The following is a 22,191-nucleotide window of genomic DNA, read 5'->3' as shown; positions in this document are numbered from 1 at the left end:
TAAATACCATGTGTAAGGGTGGAAAATAGCCTGGCCCCTGTATTAATTTGCATGGGCTGCTGTTACAAAATAGCACAGACTGAGTGGCTTTTATAACTGAAATTTATTATTTTTAAAGATTTTAAGTACTCAACACCCAACATGGGGCTCAAACTCATGACCCCAAGATGAACTGCATTCCCCACTAAGCCAGCCAGTCAACCCCAGAAATTTCTTTCTGAAGGGTAAAGTCCAAAGATCAAGGTGTCAGCAGGTTTGGTTTCTTCTGAGGTCTTTCTCCTTGGTTTGTAGATGGGCACTTTCTTACAGTATTCTCATGAGGCCTTCCCTCTGCATGTGTGCAGGTCTGTGTCCTAATTCGTTTCCTCATAAAAACACCAGTCATAATGGATTAGGGCTCAACCTAAAGATTTAATTTTAACTTAATCACCCTTTTAAAAACCTTATCTCTAAATATAGTCACATTCTGAGGTATGGGGAATTAAAGCTTCAATGTATGAAATTTGGAAGAGGACACAATTCACCCCATAACAGGCCCAAACCTTAATCTGTCAGCACTGTAGCTGGCATTTATAGTGTAGTGATTGCATCACATTGGCAAGTGAAGTAATATCGCATGGCAATCTGAATTCATTTAAAGGAATCTCTCCCTTTTCTCTATACAAACCCAAACCTATGAATTGCATATGTGACTGACTTGATCAATTGCCAGAGCTGGACCATGGAGGTAGGCAGACCACAAAGAGCACCACTGAGAGATCTCTCTTTCCTCCTCTTAAGTCTCCTCACTGGCTTGTCAGAAAACCTAAAATTGTTTTATTCTATTCATTCATTGGGATTGTAGTACTTCTGAAAATATAAATAATGTCTGGAAGAGTGATATATTAAGTGATCATCAGCCATTAACACCTTAGGGTAGAACAGCTAAGACTGCAGTCTTAAAACTAATTCCATCAGAGGGAATTTATTATTGACCTACTATTAGAATGTTAATGATGGTCTCCTTTAATAATAACAATTCTAAAATAATAATAATAATAATAATAATAATAGCAATTCTAGTCTGGGTCATTGAAATTTTTTTTAAAGATAACAAATAAGATATATAAAAACATTTCCTAATAAGGAAATCTGAAAAGAGTATGAGAAAGGTGGTGAAATTAACATTTTTGAGTATCTGCTCTGAATCATGCACTCTACTAAGTGCTTATTTTCATTGTTTTTTAAATTGAGGTATAATTGGCAATACAACACTTATTAGTTTCAGGTGTACAAAATAATGATTTGGTATTTGCATACACTGGGAAATGATGACCACAGTAAGTTTAGTTACCATCTGTTACCATACAACATAAGAAAATATTTTTCTTGTGAAACTTTTGAGATTTCTTTTAGCAATTTTCAAATATGCAATACATTATTATTGATAATAGTCACCATGCTGTATATTACCTCCCATGACCAACCTTACTTGCAACTGAAGTTTACACTTCTTATAACTGGAAATGACCCTCTTCATACCCATTTTGCCCATTTCTCAAAACCCATCCTCTCTGGCAACCTACAATCTGTTCTCTGTATCTATGGTTTTTGTTTTATGATGTTTTAGATCCCACATTTAAGTGAAGTCATATAATATTTGTCTTTCTCTGATTTTGCTAAATTTCCTCAAGGTCATCCATATTGTCACAAATGGCAAGATGTCCTTCTTTTTATGACCAAGCAGTATTCCATTATGTGTGCGTGTCTGACACTTGTTTCTGTATCTTGGCTACTGTAAAAAATGCTGCAATAAGCATAGGGATGCATCTATCTTTTCAAATTACTGTTTTCATTTTCTTCAGATAAATACCCAAAAGTGTAATTTCTGGATCATATGGTAGTTCTATTTATAATTTTTTGAGGAACCTCCATACTGTTTTCCATAGTGGCTGCACCAATTTACATGCCCACCAGCAGCACACATGGGTTCCTATTTCTCCACATCCTCAACAACACTCGTTATTTCACCTTTTTGATAACAGTCATTAGTCACAGGTGTGACATGATATCGCACTGTGGTTCTGATTTGCATTTCTGTAATGACTGTGATGTTGAGCACCTTTTCAGGTGCCTGTTGGTCACCTGTATGTCTTCTTTGGAAAAATCTCGCTTCAGATTCTCTGCCCACTTTTTAATTGGATTGCTTATTTTCTGCTATTGAATCGGATGAGTTCTTTATGTATTTTGGCTATTAACCCCTTACTGGATATGTGATTTGCAAATATCTTCTTCCCATTCAGTAGGTTGCCTTTTCATTTTGTTGATGGTTTCCTTTGCTGTGCAGAAGCTTTTTAGTTTGATGTCCCATTATCTATTTTTGCTTTTGTTGCCTTTGCCTTTGGGAATCAAATCCAAAATAAAATCATTGTCAAGACTGATGTCAAGGAGCTTACCACCTAATGTTTTCTTCTAGGAGTTTTATAGTCTTAACACCTAAGTCTTATATTTCACATCTTACATTTAAGTCTGTCATCCATTTTGAGTTAATTATTATTTATGGTGTAAGACAGCACACTACTTTCATTCTTTTGCACATGATTGTTCAGTTTTCCCAGCATCATTTATTGAAGTGACTCTCCCTTCCCCACTGTATATCCTTGGCTCCTTTGTCATAAACTAATTGATCATATAATCTTTATTACTTTGAGGTATGTCACCTCTATACCCAGTTTGTTGGGAGTTTTTATCCTAAATGGGTGTTAAATTTTGTCAAGTGCTTTTTCTGCATCTATCAAGGTGATGAGATGATTTTTACTCTTCAGTTTGTTAATGTGGTGTAGCATGTTGACTGATTTGCAGATGTTCAACCATCCTTGGATCACTGGAATAAATTCCACTTGATTATGCTATATGCTATATGATCCTTTCAGTGCATGTTGAGTTTGGTTTGCCAATACCTGGTTGAGGATTTTTGCATTTATGTTCATCAGGATTACTGGCCTTTTTTTTTTTTTTTGTGGTGTCTTTTCTGGTTTCAGTATTAAGGTAATGCTAACCCTGTAAAATGAGTTTTTAAGTGTCCCCTCTTTTTCAATTTTTTAAAAAGCATTTGAGGGGGATAGATATTAAATCTTCTTTGAATGGTTGAATTCACCAGTGACGCTGTCTGTCCTGGACTTTCGCTTGTTGGGAGGTTTTTGATTACTGTTTCAATCTTCTTGCTAGTAACTGGTCTATTCAGATTTCCCGTTTCTTCGTTATTCAGTCTTGGAAGATTTTATGCCTCTAGGAATCTGTCCATTTCTTCTAGGTCATCCAATGTGTTGGCATATAATCATTCATAGTAGTCCGTTATGGTCCTTTTCATTTCTTTGGTATTAGCTGTTAACTTTTCCCTTTTCACTTCTGATTTTATTTGAGCCCTCTCTCTTTTTTCTTAGTCTGAAAGTCTGTCAGTGTTATTTTTTGAAAAGATATCAAAAGACAGCTTTTCTTTGTCTAAAAGAAATATAACTAGTCCAGCTTTCTTCTGATTTCCATTTGCATCAAACATCTTTTCCATCCTTTTCTTTTTAGTCTATGTGTGCAACCTTACACCTCAAGTCTCTTGTAATAGCATGTAGGTGGGTCTTTTTCTTATCCATTCGGCTATTCTGTGTCTTTTGACTGGAGAATTTGGTCCATTTGCATATAATTATTGATAGATATGTATTTATTGCCATTTTGTTAATTCTTTTCTGGCTGTTTTGTAGCTCCTCTCTGTTGCTTTATTCTTCTCTTGCTATCTTCCCTTATGGTTTGATGAATTTGTAGCGTTATATGTAGACTCTTTTCTCATTATCTTTTGTGTAACTTACATGTTTCTGTTCTATGGTTACCATGAGGCTTACCTTTAACATATACATATTATATCTAACAGTCTGAGCGTATAGCAAGTTAAGTCTGAACACACCCTAAAACTCTACATTTTTATTCCCCTGCCCATGTTTTATTTGATACATTGTGTATCTTCTAATTTTGTGTATTCCTAAACTATTATAGTTTTAGTTACTTTTACTACTTTTTTCTTTTAACCTTCATACTAGGTTTTAAGTAATTAATCCACTACTTTTACCGTATGTTTTTACCTTTACCAGGGAGATTTTTGCTTTTGTAAGATTCTCTTAGTGTCCTTTCTTTTCAGCTTAAATAAGTTCCTTTAACATTTCTTTGTTTTTTAAATTTCATCCATTTTATTATACTGTTTTCAGGTGGTACAGGAAAATTTTAAATTACACATGTGGTTCAAATCATATTTCTCCAGGGTAGGGTCCACTAAAGGTCTAAGGCAGTCACGAGGTGGAGGGAGGGGAATGGTCAGAGCTTCTCTGAATTCCAGGAGTCCCTCTTGTCTGTAGTGGGTAGGTCAGACTGAGCACAGAATTAAGTGGGGGTCACTTTCTCCAGAACCCTCTCCAAACCACCCCGGCAGGCAGGAAGACTGGATTAGGGGCTACAAGAAGAATCTCCATGCAGGCATGAGGCTTGGTCCTTTTGGGCGATGACAGTCCTAGGAAACTGCCCTTTGGTTCACCTCACTCCACTGTCAACACAGAAGAATGTGCTAGGTGTTGCCAGGGAGCCATCCTGGCTGGGCAGGCAGCCAAAGGGTCAGCTTCTCCCAAACTCAGGGATGATGGTCCTTCCTTTCTCCCTCCTTCTTTCCTTCCTTTCTTCCTTTTCTTTCTTTTTGTTCTTCTTCCTTTCTTTTCTTCTTTTCTTCCTTTCTCTTAGTGATGTTGCTTCCCATCTCATCGAAGGACTCATCTCGTCATCCAGGGGCTTGAGGTCCCAATCCAGCCATGAACAAAATGATCATCCCAGCTTTGTGCATAGAAGCATCTTCACGAGGGCCCGGGCACATCCTCGTCGTCTGTGTTTGTCAAGGAGGAAGAAAAGGAGATGTAAGAGGGCAACCTCAGGCTAGTGGCCATGTGAGATCTCTTCCAATTGTGACTTGCTACACTGGAGCTGGAGTTTTTAGTGAGACCACACCTCTGCCTCTTCCATCACTCTTTTTACAGGTACTGTTGCAGAGGAACTGTTCAGTTAATTTTCAGGTCTTTTCCAAAGGCAACTGTTCCATATGTAGCTGTAGATTTGGTGTGTCTGTGGGAGGAAAAGACTTTTGGATTTTCCTATGCTACCATCTTGAACAGCTTCTGCTAGGCACTTCAGAAAAAAAATCATTCAATCCTGAAAATAACTCTGTATAGTAGTATTACTTTCATTTTACAGATGAGGAGTCAGGCTCAAATAAATCAACATCAAATAGTTTGCTGATTGGTAAGGAGAGACTGAAACAATGTTTGGTTCTATGGCTTGCCCATTTGGTGCCTGTGGTCAAACTACTAATGCTGAGCTTTAGTTTCCTCACTTTAAAAATGAGGATAGTAACAGTACCTACTTTTTGTAGCACTGTTGTGAGGTTTAAATAACAATCTGCTTATATAATCACGGTAGGATGCAACAGAGCTGATCTTATGCAACTTCTGAGACTAGGTATTTTGAAGCCTCGTAGGCTTCTGGTTTTGCCCTCTTGGAATATTTCTGGTGCCATCTTACAAAATCCAAGGGAAGTTATTGAATGAGGAGACCCTGCTTGCAGACAGAGAGAGATGCCCAGCTGATAGGGAGCACTTTGGCCTCAGAGATGTCAGTGCAGCCATCCCTAGACCATTGAGTCCCAGGCCAACCTGCCAACTGACTGCATCTACATGAGTGGACCCAGGAGAGACTTGCAGAAGAACTTTATAGTGACCTACAGAATTATGAGAAATAATCATTTTTTAAAACCACCAGATTTTGGAGTAGTTTGCTGTATAACTGATGGCTATCATTTAGACTAAAACATGCTTGTTTTCTATCCCAAGTTAAAAGTATAAGAATGAGATGAAGAGAACACTTCACTATCCACACTTTAAAGATTTTCCACCCCCAAATTTCCACGTTTGAAAAACTGATTTTTCTAAGGAATAAAAAGTAAGAGTCTTGGTACCTATGACTAGTCATAACCAGCAGGCTCTGTTTGTCTGATGTAATCAACACTTTGATGAACCCTGAGGAAGAACAATTATTCAGTTTAAACCAGACTGAAGTAAAGGAAAAAGTTCTAAAATATGACCAACTGACCCTATCTCATTTGTTTCCCTTGTCATAGAGAAGTATCAGCAATCTCTTACTTTTTCTTCCCTACATTTTCCCCTGTGGCATATGATTAAGGAATTTCTGTAGGCTACCAGACTACATTTCAGCCTATCCCTCCAATTATGACATGTAAACATTCTCTCATTTCTGCCTATTTAATGATTATTCCCAAATCTGTATCTCCAGCCCAGATGTATCTCTTGAGATCAAGATTCATATCTCTTAACTACATGATGGAATAATCTCATGGAGGGACCTTGGAGTCAGTTCAAAACAGAACTAATCATTTGCTCCCCTCTTTCTCTTCTCCCTCTACTATTAAACACATTTCTCTCTTTTACCAGACTACATCCTATTTAGGCATCATTTTTCTGAAAGATCTTTTAAGAATCTCTGAGCTAGGTTAGGTGCTAAGACTTTCTTTAAATTTCAGCATGTATCTTAGCACATCATTACAATCGTACCTATTATTAAAACTCTAGACTTTGTATATGTTATTACACTTCTACTTCTACTTTTACTAATCATTTAATAAATATAAAAACTGATAAATGTTGCAGTAAAGAAAAATAAAGTAGGGTAAGTGGCTCCATCTACCTAGTAAAAGGGGTGTCCTTTCCAATTTGCATAAAGAGAAAAAGCTTTGAACAATAGGAATAGCCTGCTTTTCAACAGGTGTGTGTGTGTGTTTAGGGAAGGAATCTCATTGTGCCTAATGAGAGTGGAAGTCAATGGAATGTTTTGAGCAAAGGAATGACATGATCTTACTCATACATGTATATGAGACACTGGTTGCTAAACGGGGAATAAATTGTGGGGAGGCAAGGAAGTAGAGAGAACAGGAAGTTATTGCTATCATCCAATGGTCCTCAACTGGAGGCAATTTGGCCCCCGAGGGGACATTTTAGTGATGTCTGTTGACATTTTTGGTTATCAAAACTATGGGAGAAGCAGTTGCTATTTGCATCCAGTGGGTAACTGCTAGGGACACTGCTAAGCATCCCACAATGCACCAGTAGCCTATCCCCTCAAGGAACTCCTGGCCCCAAATGCCAAAAGTGCTGGAGTTGAGAAACTCGGCTATAATGTGTTGTAGAATGGTGGCTTGGATTAAGATGATAGTGGTGAGTTTAAGAAGTATTTAGTTCTAGATATTTTTTAAAAGCAGAGCTGAGTGTTACGTGCTACAGGATTAAATATATAGTGTGAGGGGAAAAAAGGAGTCAAAGACAACACTAAGCTTTCTCACCTGACCAGTTAGGAGAATGAAGTGCCTAGTACTGAGATGAGGAAGAATGTGGGAGTGGTAGGTAGGGAACAGGTGCTCGGTTTTGTTTTGGAGTGAGCAGACGTGACTGATGAGACTCGGCCATGGTTCTAGACATATTAAATTTGAATTTGTCTATTTAGTTGGCATCAAGTGGATATATTTGATAGGCAGATTGATATGTGAGCCTGAAGTTCTGGGAAGAAGTTGGGGTTGGAGAGATATAAACTCAGAAGTCTTGGCATCTATATAGTACTAACAGCTACAGGACAAGATAAGATTAGTTAGGGAGTGAATGAAAACGGAGAAGAGATTTGAGTTCTGAGCCCTTCCAATACTTAAGGAGGAGGGGAACCAGCACAAAATACTAAAAAGGCAAAGGAGAGACTTGAAGAGTACCAAGAGTAAGAGAGAATCAACAACTGTGTCAAATGAAAATGAGGACTGAGAAATGACTACGAGATCTGGCAACCTGGACGTCAATGCTGATGTGGAAATGAACAGTGCTGGGTGGGGAGGCAGGAACGAAACCTTGACTGGCCTGGATGCCAAAGAGTAAACAGAAGAAGGTAGAGACAATAGTCTACAAAATGATACACTCCCTTGAGGCCTTTGTAAAGCTGAGTAAGAAAACAGAATTAATATCCAGAGGAAGATTTTTTTTCTCCCAACTTCTTATAATACATGTTCAAATGTCCAGAAAACCAAACTATGGCAACACCCTGCCCAGTATATCTACCAAAGATTCAACATTTAACACTACACACATTAACACATGTTGTTTATCCTATTTGTACATAAGTATACACACACACACACCCTCTGAATACTTATACTCTTTAGATACAGCTCCTTATAAAAAAAAAAAAAAGAGGAGGAAGAAGAAGGGCAATTCTCCTACACAACCATAACAACCATTAACACAAGTACAAAAGTAAAAAACACACTCACCAACATATTCTATAGCTAGGCATATTAAAATTCCCTCCATACATAGTTTGCAGCAGTTTTTCTCAAACCAGCATTTAATAAAAATCTATGCACTACATTTGGTTATCATGGTTCTTTGGTGTCTCTTAATGAGTTTTTGAAAAGACCCGTCTTACAGAATGGATCTTGGTGAAGCCACTTAACTTGTTCTTCTGTCTTGGAAGAGACTTTCTGAAAGTAGTAAATATATTCATTATTCCTGTTACAATATCCTAAAATTAACACTTCCCAACTCTCCTGTATCTCTCTGCCCTTTCATTTTCAGAAAATTGTCAATTTATTCTAGGTTCTTTTTTTTTTTTTTTTTTTTTTTTTTTTTTCATTTAACTGCCACTTCTAAGCTCTGAGGACTTAACTGAACAACATTCAGGGTTTATAAATTCCATAGTCAGAGAAAATATACTACCACTTCTCATTTACTGTAAGAATCATGGGAAATCTCATCCTAAAGCTAATCAGTACCCAAACCAAACATTTTATTGATTAAGCACCACAAACTACATTTGGAAAATAAAATGAATTCTCTGAAATTTCTTTCCTGCCAAGCAAAATAATAACTGAGGGTGAAAGCTGCTGTCAAATATGCATACATGACTGGAAATTACAAGAGCCAAATGAGTGCACTGGGTCTTGTGCTAGTATGCTCCATACACGCCTCTATGTAGTAAACAGCTTAAATATAGATGAAAGATTTGATTATACTTGTACTTGGGCTTCTATAACTGGTCGTTCACACATAAATTCTTTAAACAACTTAATGGATGTTCTTTAAGGAACTTAAAATGCAAACTTAGCCAACAATGTTTATGACTAGAATTCTAAAGAACATTTAGGCATTGTCAATTTATCTTAAAACATTTTCTGCCACAATCTTCAAATTATATTTTCCACAATGTTGGAAAACCTTAAAAACAGAATGTTTTTTACATAAATGATTTTGTACAAATGAACTTTATACTGTTTAATTCAATAAATAATTCAAATTTCTCAACTTAAATTGTTTTGTTTTGCTATCTTATAAAACCTGCATTTAGCATATTATTTTACAAATTATGATAAAAGTTCATTTATGAGTTCATGATAATAAAACGGTTTACCTCACATGGTGAAATAAATGACTAAAATAAAATGGTTGATCACTTTTTCCCCAAAGATTTTACTTTTAAGTAATCTCAGCACCCAAAGTGGGGTTCAAACTCATAACCCCAAGATTAAGAATCCCACACTTTACTGACTGAGCCAGCCAGGAGTCCCAAAATGATGAATGATTTTAAACCATTTCACTAACTTGGACTTGTTTAGTGCTTTGGCATTAGAATTTTAATCAAACCAATGAGTGGTGTTTTTTAACTCCTTAGGGCCTATCACACCACCTTCTTGCTAACTCCTCCCTAGAGCAGGAGGGAGTAACTGGTCTGGTAAGTTTGAAAGAAAAAATTCTGAGGCTCAGCCACTTTCTCTTCCTTTTCCATTTGGGATTTGTCTAACTGAAGACAGCCACTTGTTCTGGACTGTTCTCTACTGCACAGTAAACATAGTGGAACAGAGAAACTTGAGGTTTAAATCAGCCTAATTCCAGAATGCAACACTAGGAAGTTCACTGTTGACGCAAACCTCAACCGCATTTCCCAAACAACTTTTTTGGTAATTAAACTTGTATATGATTCTTCATCTACGTGATTTCTGCATCTTATTTCTTAACCGGATCTATACTTCAGCAAGGAAAAATCGTAGGACATTACTATCAACATCTAAACTAAGTACATAGCACTATAATGGGTATTTTGTGTCCATATGAGGTGTAGGGTATATTTGGTGTGTAAAATAAGACAACCTAAAGGTTAAATAGTAATATAATAATTACTTAGCAAATATAAACTATAAGAAGCATATAATTATTAACAAATAACTGAGAAATTATGATCACTGGTAAGCATCAGAAAATTTGAAGGAAAAAGGCAAAAAAAACCAGAGATGCCCAGATCCCAAGCCAAACCCACAGAATCAGGAATAGGACCCAAGCAATGTCATTTTTTAAAAAAGATTATTTATTTATTTATTTGACAGAGAGAGAGAGATCGATCATAAGTAGGCAGAGAGGCAGAAAGAGAGAGAAGTGGGGCAGAAGCAGGCTCCCCGCTGAGCAGAGAGCCCCATGCAGGACTTGATCCCAGGACCCCGAGATCATGACCTGAGCTGAAGGCAGAGGCTTAACCCACTGAGCCACCCAGGTGCCCCTAGCAATTGCATTTTTAATAAGTTCCCAATATAATGCTGATCCATACAAATTTAAGAACCAAGATATACATAGTGAGTGCAATGACTTTGGGAAAAAAAAAAAAAAAAGAGACTGCTGTGAACTATCAAAGGAAAGATTATAGCAAACAGAACTTGAAGCAAATTTTCAAAGACATGCAGGGTTTGGATGAGATTGAAGATAATGGAAGGAAACCTACATTTGCTGAAGGCATATTACCTGTCAGGCACTGTTCTACCTATCACCTCATTTAAAATAATTTCATTTCATACATGGGAAAACTGAGGATAAGACAGATTAAGTAATTTACCTCAGGTCACAAAACTAGTTAAATGACACAGTGGGATTAGTGGATATTTTCATCATGGATAAAATTGAGCCGCAGGGAAGTTAAGTATTTTGTTGGAAGAAACAAAACTGAAAGTAGCAGAACTGTGATTAGTAAGTGGACAAGCTGAAATCAGGTCTGTGAATCTAAAGACTTTCTTTTCTTTCCTTTTTAAGGAAAAGGGGAGGAGTCTATTGCTCAGGAAAACACACAAGAATAGGAAAGCAACAGTAAAGTAAAGTAGAAATCAAATTAGACCATCAAAAAAATAGTCTACATTTTAATTCATGGTGTGGTCAAAGAATCACACATTAAAGACCACAATGGCTTAAAAAATCACTTAAAAAAAAAAAGAGTTAAAAAAGATCATTCAGGGGTGCCTGGGGGGCTCAGTAGGTTAAAGCCTCTGCCTTCGGCTCAGGTCATGATCCCAGGGTCCTGGGAGCAAGCCCTGCATCTCATCGGGCTCTCTGCTCCACAGGGAGCCTGCTTCTCCCTCTCTCTCTGCCTGCCTCTCTGCCTACTTGTGATCTCTGTTAAATTAAAAAAAAAAAAATCACTCAACAGTTTTGTCTGAATTGATCAGTTTATTAAACAATTACTAACAGCAATTAGCAATCAGAATCTAATTATTAGATTGAACTGATGACTTAGCACCTTGCTGGAAACCACCAACCTAGTCAAAATAGTCAAATTAATTTTAAAGTTAGTCTCAATTTAGAACTATAATGCTTAAGGTGAGAGTAATTTTATTACTGAAATTTTTAAAGGTTGCCTTATGACAATGTTTTGTAAGAGTTCTTTGTGATAAACATTACTATTTTAAAGACTTTCTTAAAAGGGAAGCTGAACATTTATTCATCCCTATTCACCTCAACTATTTCTCTATCTTTAAGACCAAAGTCAAAATTCAACTCTGTAAGGCTCTTCCTGTAATTAAAATTAAGCAGTTTTCTTCATTGTTGCTACTGAATATTTCTTGCACATCTCTATTTAGTATTTATTTCATTTTGCCTTTGTATAAAACTATTTGTTTACAAATGTTTCTACTTTTCTTTAGGGATAAGGATTATGCATTATTCACCTTTGTATTCAGCCAGCATTTAGTACAGTGCTTTGCATATTCAATAAAAGCTTGGTGACAATATTTTTCTCAGTAAGATGAGCATATAAATTACATATACATCCTCCCCCAAAAACCCTGAACAAATATAAAAACACAGGGAAATATACTGTTGAAAACATTTCATCTTAAGAGTAGGTTTTGTCAGCCATATATGAATTGGGAACCATGAAGACTGTTTATTGATCAACAAATTTGTACTATGTATTAGATAATGTATATGTAACAGGGAACACAGATGTAGTCCTTGCCCTCAGAGAGCTCACAACTTATTAAAACAGACAACACACACACACACACAATGAAGAAAACAAACAGAAGGTGGTAATTAAGGAATTAAGAGTAGGGATGACAGAGAGCTGCTCAGATAGGGTGGACAGCTTGACATGAGAAACTGAGGCTGACACTTGAAGGGTGAGTCAATTACGCAAGGAAAAAGGGAACAGCCCCAGAATTAAGGTCATAAAGCAAGGGAAGTGGTTATATGCTACAAGGCCAGCTTCAGGGGAATACAGTTTTGACAGTATATTTTCCATTCTTCTATTTATCATCCTTTTGCAGTTGTTTCTATCATTTCTCCTTTTCTGACTGCTCAGATTTTCTGGCTAAATTTAAAAATGGCATGAACTCTAGGGAATGTCGGACTGTTTCTAAATAATCCCAATTTCCTCCCAGTCCTTATGACTGATAAATTGATCTCCAAATGACACTGTGTTCCCATTAGGAAAGAAGAGTGTTTCTCCAGATCAGCTTTAATTTTTTGATTTGGAGTCTTCCTGATTGCTAATCAACATGTTGTGTAATTACTTCAATAATTGCTTATAGATGTTCTTTTGTCTTCAGAAAACCACCCTGCTGCTTTCTGAACTCTAGGCTGCTCTAGAGCCTAGGCAGAGAAGATGGACTGAAAGCAGTATTTAACCACTGGGTGTTCTCAGATCTACTGCTATCGCTACATGCGAAATTATGAGAGAATGTGCTATACTGGAAAAAGCCCTGCATTAGAAATTAGAAGACATTGGTTGTAGTCCCAGATCTGCCACTTCGTTACGCAAATTCGGGTCAACTGTTTACTTTTAGGTTTAGTTTTCTTAGTGGTAAAGTCGGAATACATAAAAGTTGCATCTCATATAAAGTAACTGTGTGTGCCTGGCAAGGAAGTTTAACAGAAAAATATCAATTTACACAGAAGTCAATGCATATATGCCCAGAAGCAAGAATGAGCTGAAAACGTAAGTACGTTGTTACGTCAATTAGTCTCCATTCCTATAAGCCTCGTGTTGAAAATCATGCTCTGCTGCAGGATTTTAGTGTTTAAACATTACATGCTTATTTATATAAACTTACATATACACTTATTTGTTCATTTAGGACAAGATCTCTACACATAATCCACTTGCTTCATCTATGGCTCAAAGAAAGAAACAGCCTTTAAGATGAGTGATTTATTTTGTATGCTAACTTTAGAATCAAATAGGGTATTGAGTCCACTATACCACTATACTATTCTGGCATAGACAGCACATAAGTCAAAGTTGATGGAAACCTGGGAATATAGTATTGAGACCCTGAGCCATCAATTTTTTGTTATTGTTAACTAAATAACATAAAAATATAAATGACATGGCTTTATCAATTATGTCACTAACCCAATAGAGCTATGCCACTGTTTACAGAAAAGACATTCACATACATGGAAAATGAGGAATGTACCAAGTTATTCATTGTATAATGCTTTTTAATAAAGACCAGAAAAAAATCTAAATGTCCAAAAGGAGAGGACTAATGAAGTGATAGATCATATGATGGAATATTATGCTGCCCTAAAAATGAATAAAGAACCACCTTATATGACACAGAACTTCCAAGATAAATGAAAAAAAAAAAAGGTACATAAACAGCATAGTACCAACTATGTGAAAAAAGGCAAAAAATAAAATATGTGTAGTATTTGCTTATATACATGTGAAAGTTTTTTTGAGAAATATACAAGGAAACTGTTAGCATTGGTGGCTTCCTAGGCAAGCTGGCTAAGAGGCAGGAAAAGAAGTAAAACTTTTCACTGCATATTCTTTTTTACCTTTTGAATTTTGAAGCATATGAATGTATTACCTAATCCAAAAGGAAAACATAAAATTTAGATGGGCAATAAAAAGGCTTGAGATGATATAGGATCATGTTCTTAATAGAAAATACTTCAAAAAGTAGGCATAGTTCTGAGGATAAATATTTGCAGGTAGAATACTGAAACTGTGACTATCTATTCCAAACTTCTCACTTTATAGATCTATAAGCCAAGGCCTTGAAAATTATGTGACTCATGTAAGATCACACAGCAAAAGAGGACTAGAAATCAGACATTCCAATATCTACTCTATGCATACAATTTTCTCATTTTGTGGGAGGAAAACACAAACAAATTTAGGCACATAATGGGTTGTCATGTTCGGTCTAAAGCTTAAAAGTCTAAAGCACAAAGTAACCTCAAATCCTGAGGTAAGTGGCCACACTTACAAATATGTGACTGCACATATTACAATATGATAAATGTATTTTTCCTAACCTATCTCAACTGAATTCACTGAGGGCAAGAACTAAAGTGTCTTATTTTAATTTTCTAAATATGCAAATGCCTAGCACAAGTGTACTGCCAAAAATATTTATATAGGTTCACATTCCTTAACCAAAACCCAGAGTCTGGATGTGTTTTAAAAATAGTAATTTCTTGTGATGTGTGGGTGGCTCATTTGGTTAATCCTCTGCCTTCAGCTCAGGTCCTGATCCCAGAACCCTGGGGTGGAGTCCCTGCATCAGGCTCGTTGCTCACTGGAGAGCCTGTTTTTCCCCCTGTCTGCCACTCTCCCAGCTTGTAAGCTTTTGTGCTCTAACAAATAAATAAATCTTAACAAAAAAGAAAAGTAATAATTTCTTGAAATTTAAAAATGTTTCAAGGTACACAAACCATTATGTAACACCTCCCATACCGGTGGCCAACGGCAGTACCCCATAATCAAACATAATATTTCTTCAGCAAAATATATGGGATAAAAATTATATACAATTTCTCATTTGCTCAGGTCATATTTTGTTATCAAATAAATGCATTTTATCTCCAAGCTTAAAAAGTTTTTGGTTTGCAAAGCCTCCTGAATGTTGGAATTAAACGAGAGATTATATAGACTGTACTCTCAAAGGTGCTGTTAAAAATACGGTTAGTCACTTTAGCTCTCATCTTTTTGATGAGATCAGAACAACCAATCACAGCAGGCAGCTTTTACATCCCAGGTTTGGGCTGAAGACTTGGCTTGTGATTACAGAATCCAACCTAGCAGACAGGACAAAACCTGACACTGTAAGAAAAAGAAGGGAAAGAAAGGAGAGAGGAAAGAAAGAAAGGGAGGAAAGGGAGGTAAGCATGGTAAGGAAGGAAAGAAGACGGGCAGACAGAAAATCCTAGTTGTACATTATATTCCTATTGTAGCTGTTCTAATAAAAGCTCCCTTTGATTAGATTGTTAGTTTTTAATTCAAAACAGGTAAATAAAACTTCTGTCCCACACTGCTGACAAGACTGCTTTAATTCTCCTGTGAGGTAATTGCCCTATTTCTGGGACCAGTGTAAATAAAAAAAAAAAAGGCATTCCAAATATATTGCTAAAGAAAAAACATAAATGCATTGAATTTTTTCAACTTGGGACTGTTACTTTAATATAAACGAAAGGAGACTTTCTAGTCAACCTCTTCTAATCGACTCTCCTATATAATCATCATTCTTTTTATCTTATAAAGTCTTGCAGAACTTTTTCTACTTTTTACAAGGAAGAATAGCGGGGAGTCAAAACACAGTATATACTAAAATCCTCTTTGCTTTCCACAACCCAAGTCCCACATCCATTTTGTTTGTTACTATTAAGATATTTCTTCCTGGCAAAAAAAAATCAAATTTGCGCTAAAAGACTGTAAATCAACTTTACAAACAACGTTTCATTGATACAGTTCAGTTTGGCGATACTGATTTTTCAATCTTAAAATTTTAACTGAATCAATTATTTTGTTCCATTTATGCAGTTAACAATGCAGCAAACATTTATTACAAAAAAAAAAAAATCTAGTGTATTCCATCCTAAAAAATGGAAATAGCAACGATGAACAAGAAAAACTCTGAGTTTGGCTATTATTTCAAGGTGGAAATACTAGGTTCTCGCATTTTCATAATTCATTTAAAAAGAAAAAACTTAACTAGTTAGATCTTACAACAAATAAACCAGTATATTAATAATCGAGTACAACAAAAACCGGTAAACAAACATTAACCAGCCTGGTTTCCAGTCTGGAGAACAAAATAAACTCCCTATTGGATTTCTCGGCTATACGTATCCTTAAGTAAAACTAAAATCTTTTACTGAGGAATTTTTTGGTATATGGGACTTGTTTCCTCTATACCGCCCTATCAAAATCACCAGCATTATTCCAGAATATAGTTACAGACTTTGAGACGACTAAAAATACCCCACAGCCCAAAATGCCAACGGTGGTTACTCTGCAAAAAGAAATGGTCCGAAACTACATATTATTACTCTAGGACATAGAACCAATCGACCAAAAGGACTTCGAGACTATGCTGCCCCAAGATTCAGAATGCAACTCAGAAATAGCGCACGCGGTCACGGTGTCCCTTCAACCCCAAGACCTCCCTAAGCAAGCAGAGCCTTAAACTTATCAACTAAATGAGAACTCCCCCTTTTCTCTGAAGTTAAAGCGAGGCAGGGCAGCTGAAACGAGCGCAGCAGGGACAGATCGGCTGCTGACTGCTTAGAACGGCTCGTGGATAGCAAAGTCCCTGCGCTTTGGCTACTCCCCTTACCGTGAGAAGATCTGGGAGGGAGGGAAGGAAGGAGGAGAAACACCCCCCGAATCCTGGCAGAAAAGCCCCTGGCCTCGAAGATGGGGTTTAGGGAGACAGGGAGGGGGGCAGCTCCGCGTGTGGTGACCCTTTGTGAACACACACTCTGTGACTGCTCGGCTCTCACCGAGGCTTTAAAAGAGCGGACTACGGGGCCTTGCGCGACCCACAATCGTCGTGGAAGCCGCAGCGCTGCAGAGACGCTCCGTCCGACAGGCTCCATTGCATCCTCCGCCTGTGCAGGCCACTGAGCCCTTCCCTCACCCACCCGCCCAGGTCACTCTCCGCCGCGTCAACTTCCGACCCGGGATCCCGCGGGCCAGGGCGCAACGCTGCGCAAGCCAGTCTCTTCCCTCAGCCTAATCCCTCCGCTGCCGGACGCGCACTAGTTTAATCACGCCCCACCCCCTGCCCGTCGGCGTCACCTCCGCCACTCGAGCGCTTTCCAGCAGCTTCCAGAAACGTCGCCTCCCCAAACCCAGCCACTCACAGATGCCGGGCTCGGCAGCCACCGGCCCCGCCCCTAGCCGTCGCCGCTGCTGAAACTGCGGCTGCGACTCCGGGCGGACAGCCACGCCTCTGCAGAGGCCGTCCGGAAGTGCTCTGGTTCTCGCCTTCCCCACCACGTTGACGTACTTTCAGGCTCCGCGCGGAGCAGGAAGGGGAACTCTTTTGCTGCGGACCCAAACCGGAAGCTGCTTTTCCAGCGGAGAGGCCGGTGGGGGAGGAGCGGGTCGAGGGGAACGTGGGTTGAACGTTGCACGGTGGTGTGTGGACCCAATCTGGAACAGGAGTTCGGAGCGACCCGGTGCGAGCAAGGGGAGTGCACGCGGCAGGTAAGGGAGAAGAGAGTGTCGTTTTCTCTGGCTCCTGAAATCGGGAAGGCGGACTGCGCTGGGGGAAAAGACACTGCTGTTGGGATAGTCGGTGCGCAGAAAGGTGGACTGTGCTGGGAGAGGAAGGGGGGCTGGGACTGGGCTCGGGCGGGAGGCTTGGTGATTGAGGTGTGGAGATAGGGTTACTGATTCGTTTTGGTTCAGAGAGGTAAATACTGAAGAGAAACCAGAGTCGTTTGTTTTTCGCTCTTCTAAAGAGCTCGGAGGTGGAGAGGGTTAACGGAGTCCTGCAGCACCTCGGGTTTTCAACCTGAGATGTCTTGGTCCTGTGCGTCTGTGATTCTGGAGGGCTGGGTTTGGAACCAGGCAGAGCCGGGCACCCAAAGCCGCCCCATTCCTCGGCTTTAAGTTCGCTCTGGTCGTACCTTTGGTAATTCATGTGCTGAGCCCCCTTGGTCTTGGAGGGCAAACTCAAAATGGGTTTAAGGCTCTTCTCGGAGCTGCTGGTTCTGTGGGTTTCCCCACCGTGCATGCGGGACTGTGAAACAAGCTTAACTGCGTATTTTTCGTCATTCCCAGGGCAACCTTTACACATTCATTGTGCTGTAACTGCGTTCGTGTGGGGCTAAGTAAATCACATTCGGGGTCCGGGAGTATCAGTGACTCCCAGAAGTACTGAAAAGAGGGCGTCAGAAGAAAGGTGCTGAGGGTGAAGTGGAGTAGAGGAGGGTACGATTGGAAAGCCAGGTTGGTCTCAAGAATAGTGAGCTTCAGGTCATACACTACTTTCAGGTCCGTACTGAGGTGTTGGGACTTTCCTGTAATCCGGTTAGAGTAAACAGGTGATTTTAAGGCTGAGCTGTCTCAGCTTAAAACTCATGTTGGACAAGCGTCACTTCGGCAGTGTTACAGAATTGAGATGGGATGGAGAGGTGGGGATTTGAGGCTTCCAAAGAACTGTCCACAGAATTTGGTGACTTTTACTGCATGAAGAAGTGGGAAGGGAAAATTTCGAGGACCACTCAAATTTTCTTGGGTGTGTGTTTGGAAAGATGAAGACACCAAAATATAGGTCAGATACAATAAAAAGGAGCAGGTTCTGTGGGTAGGGAGAACAATGAAGATGAGCGTTGAAGGCAAATTGTAAGAATCACCCCAGGGTTTGTATAGAAAACAAAGTTAATTGTTTTTTGAAAGACCTGGATAGCTCCCCTCTGGTATTTTTTTTTAATGAATTTTCTTTTGTGGGGTTTTGCATATTTGAATTTCCATCACCAACCTATCTGCTTTTCCCACTGAAATGTTGGCTGCTGGGATCAGGATCAGGGGCAGATTTGAAGGCTTATGTTTTACTTACATAATAGAAAGAGAAAAAAAAAAAAAAACCAGGCCAAGAAAGTTTTTTAGATTCCCCCCCCCCACCCCACCCCCCCCACCCCCCCGCGGATGGAAATTGTCATCAAAAACATCTTACTCAGGTTATATAGGGCACCAGTTTTTCTTTTGAGAATACTGCAGAGTAATACAAGATGTGCAGCCTATTGTGTACATAGAGTGAAGTATAAAATTAGCACTGAATGAGTAGTAGTTAAAATTTACTGTCTGCTCAGGTGCTAAGCATTTTACATGTATTGTTGTATTTAATTCTTAGTACAAAGCAGTGTTAAAAATGTCTGAACCCACATGTGCAGTTGTAAAGCCCATGCTTTTAGCTACTCTGGAACCATAAGCAGTTTGACTCTTTCCTGTGTAGTTCTCTTTTGTAAGTATATTATACATAGAGCCAGTCCAAAATAAGAAATTCGGTGTTGTCTTTGAGGAGCTGAAGAAGGAAAACTTATCAGGCTTATTTTTGTCAAAAAAAAGGCAAAAAGCAGTGGTTCTCAGTGAGGCTGTTTTGCTTCCCCTGGTCACTTGGCAATGTCTGGAGACTTTTGGTTCTCACGGCTGGGTTGTGCCCTTGGTACTCACTCACTGTCTAGTAGGTAGTAGTCAGCGATGCTGCTAAACATCCTACAGTGTGCAAGAAGTCCTCAAAACGAATTGTCCGGTCCAAAATGTCTGTAGTTCAGAAATCCTGCCTTAGCAATAATTCTTCAGGACTTTGAGATTCACTTACACTTTTCTTAGAAGCATTTTTATTTTTGAAATTATTTCATGGGTTAAAAGATGTGTAAAGTTTATACATCTAGAATGGAATAGCATAATTGGTTTTTAAAGTGAACCTGTAAGCCACAGTTTCCCAGGAGGTGGTTGTCCTAGAGATTCATAGATTCGGGAAAGACTTTTGCTTCAAGTTATTTTACAGCATCCCTACTAAGTGGTGATTTACTCTGCTTTAAGGTCTTTTGTATCTGGTTTCCCTGTATTTTAAATCCATATCTAAACTACTCTTAATAATTAATTTTCCCTTGTACTGAGCTCCAGAGTTATAATTTTGACTTTACTGAATATGATTCTGTTCTATGGACTTAAACTCAAAACAAGCTTGTTACATGTGTAATTTGTACTATGATAGTGTTTATATTTTTGTGTGATATAGTGTATTATAAAATAGCAGCATATTGTTGGGAATTTTTAAAAAATAGCATAATTCTCTTGATGGCCTTGGTGGTCAAGCAGTAAAAAATGTATTGGGTTCTTTTGTCACTGTCAAGCGATGGCATAATAGATCTGGCGTCTGTACAATGTATTCTTAGAATGATGCTGACATGCTTGTTTCAGATTATGCATAGACCCTAAAAACCTAGGTTTTTAAACTCTGGTCAGTATAATTTGTTATTTAAATAATAGCTTATTTCTATAACAAGTTTTAATTAATTTGCTTATGAATGAGTCAAACTTGGTCCTGTTGCCAATTTGCCCTCTTCCAACAAATTTACTAGGATTATAAGTAAATATAGGTAATTTGTTTTTGCTTCAAGCTTAAAATTTTAGAATATGTTTATTTTGGGACATACAGTTTCAAAACATACTTAATATATATGCATCTTATAAGATAGCATAGCTCTTTTGCTAAGTAAATAGGACTTTTATTTAATTGTCTATTGACTTTTTTTTTTCCAGGGTTCATTGAAAAATCCTTAGTGATATTGACATGTTTCAAGTGACATAAATTAGCCAATGACTCGGAATGATGGATTCCCCGAAGATTGGAAATGGTTTGCCAGTGATTGGACCAGGGACTGATATAGGGATATCTTCACTCCACATGGTGGGGTATTTGGGAAAAGTTAGTGAACTTATTTTTTGCCTCAGTGCAAAGTTGGTTTTTTCCTCCTTTTTTGAGACTGAAATTCGGTTTTAATTTTACCAATTAACTTTTAAAAAACTATATCTTCCACGGAAATCTTATAGCAATGGCGAAAGATTATTTTAATGTATTTATCTCTCTGTGTTTTATTGATATGTGAAAGTAGAAATAAAACAGACCTTGTGGTTTATTCTCTGAAAATATGAAACATATATTTTTCCCTGGCAGCTGACATTACTTTTTTCCTTGCAAATAAAACTGATGCTATTTTTTAAATGTAAAAGTTAATATTTAAAACTGTAATATATTCTTTTTGGAATAATAGTTGTATTTAAAGCATATATGCATTTCTTTTATTTGCCATGTTTAAAATATCTAGCCAGGACACTTGCAGGTGAAAATTGTATTTTTTTTCTGGGTTACTTTTCCATATAACTTTTTGTAATTTGATACAACCTAGGAATGTCTATATTTTAATTTACTTTATTTCTTTTTTAGAATTATGATTCAGCTAAAGTCCCGTCAGATGGGTATTGCCCTGCTTGTAGAGAGAAGGGAAAGTTAAAAGCCTTAAAGACTTACCGAATTAGTTTCCAAGAATCTATCTTTTTGTGTGAGGATCTGCAGGTAAAGTATTCATCTTAGATAGTATTAAGGTTTTAGCTTTTTGCTTTTTTCTTCAGTGTTTAAATTTGTACTCACTGTGTATTTTTTAGTTTGTACATTTTCAATACATAGATAACCAGAGTGTCTAGATCTGTCTAGTATGCAGTTCTAAGTATTTTGTTATTTTCCCTGAATTATTGCATGAAGATACTTGTTTTTATTAGACTTGTGAGAAGAGAAAATACATTTCAAGATGGATTTTTTTTAACCTTGTTGGGGTCCTTGTTAGTTGTTGGTATTTAGTGGTTATCCTCTCATCACTTTGATTTATAAACTTTGGAACTTACTGGAAAAGTTATTAATCTCCAAATATTATATACTTAAGAATGTAAATATCCAGTGTATCCAGTGCTACAAATTATAAAAAAAATTTTGAGAGTGAGAGAGAGTATGCATGTGCA

General features: G+C 37.9%; 1 protein-coding gene and 1 long non-coding RNA gene across 7 annotated transcripts in view; one reads left to right on the top strand and one right to left on the bottom strand.

Moving 5' to 3' along the window:
- LOC131814078 (uncharacterized) overlaps positions 1 to 17,672 on the bottom strand; it is a 126,818-nt gene extending 109,146 nt beyond the window's left edge. Inside the window, exon 1 of one of the 2 annotated variants that reach the window (XR_009347118.1) lies at positions 17,526 to 17,672. This is a non-coding gene — a long non-coding RNA (uncharacterized LOC131814078). Of the gene's footprint in view, positions 1 to 17,460 lie in introns of both variants that reach the window. The other variant, XR_009347117.1, reaches the window with a different exon arrangement.
- USPL1 (ubiquitin specific peptidase like 1) overlaps positions 17,654 to 22,191 on the top strand; it is a 33,994-nt gene continuing 29,456 nt past the window's right edge. For 2 of the 5 annotated variants that reach the window (XM_059144733.1, XM_059144731.1), the window contains exons 1-3: positions 17,664 to 17,871; positions 20,938 to 21,103; positions 21,623 to 21,751. In XM_059144733.1, coding sequence (XP_059000716.1) covers positions 21,005 to 21,103; positions 21,623 to 21,751 — 228 coding nt within the window. In that variant the 5' untranslated portion in view covers positions 17,664 to 17,871; positions 20,938 to 21,004. Of the gene's footprint in view, positions 17,872 to 20,937; positions 21,104 to 21,622; positions 21,752 to 22,191 lie in introns of all 5 variants that reach the window. The other 3 variants (XM_059144732.1, XM_059144734.1, XM_059144735.1) reach the window with 3 other exon arrangements.

Source organism: Mustela lutreola, chromosome 13 (assembly GCF_030435805.1).
Source record: "Mustela lutreola isolate mMusLut2 chromosome 13, mMusLut2.pri, whole genome shotgun sequence".
In the NCBI taxonomy this organism is placed as follows: domain Eukaryota; kingdom Metazoa; phylum Chordata; class Mammalia; order Carnivora; family Mustelidae; genus Mustela; species Mustela lutreola.
This window is presented reverse-complemented; position numbering and strand designations above follow the sequence as displayed.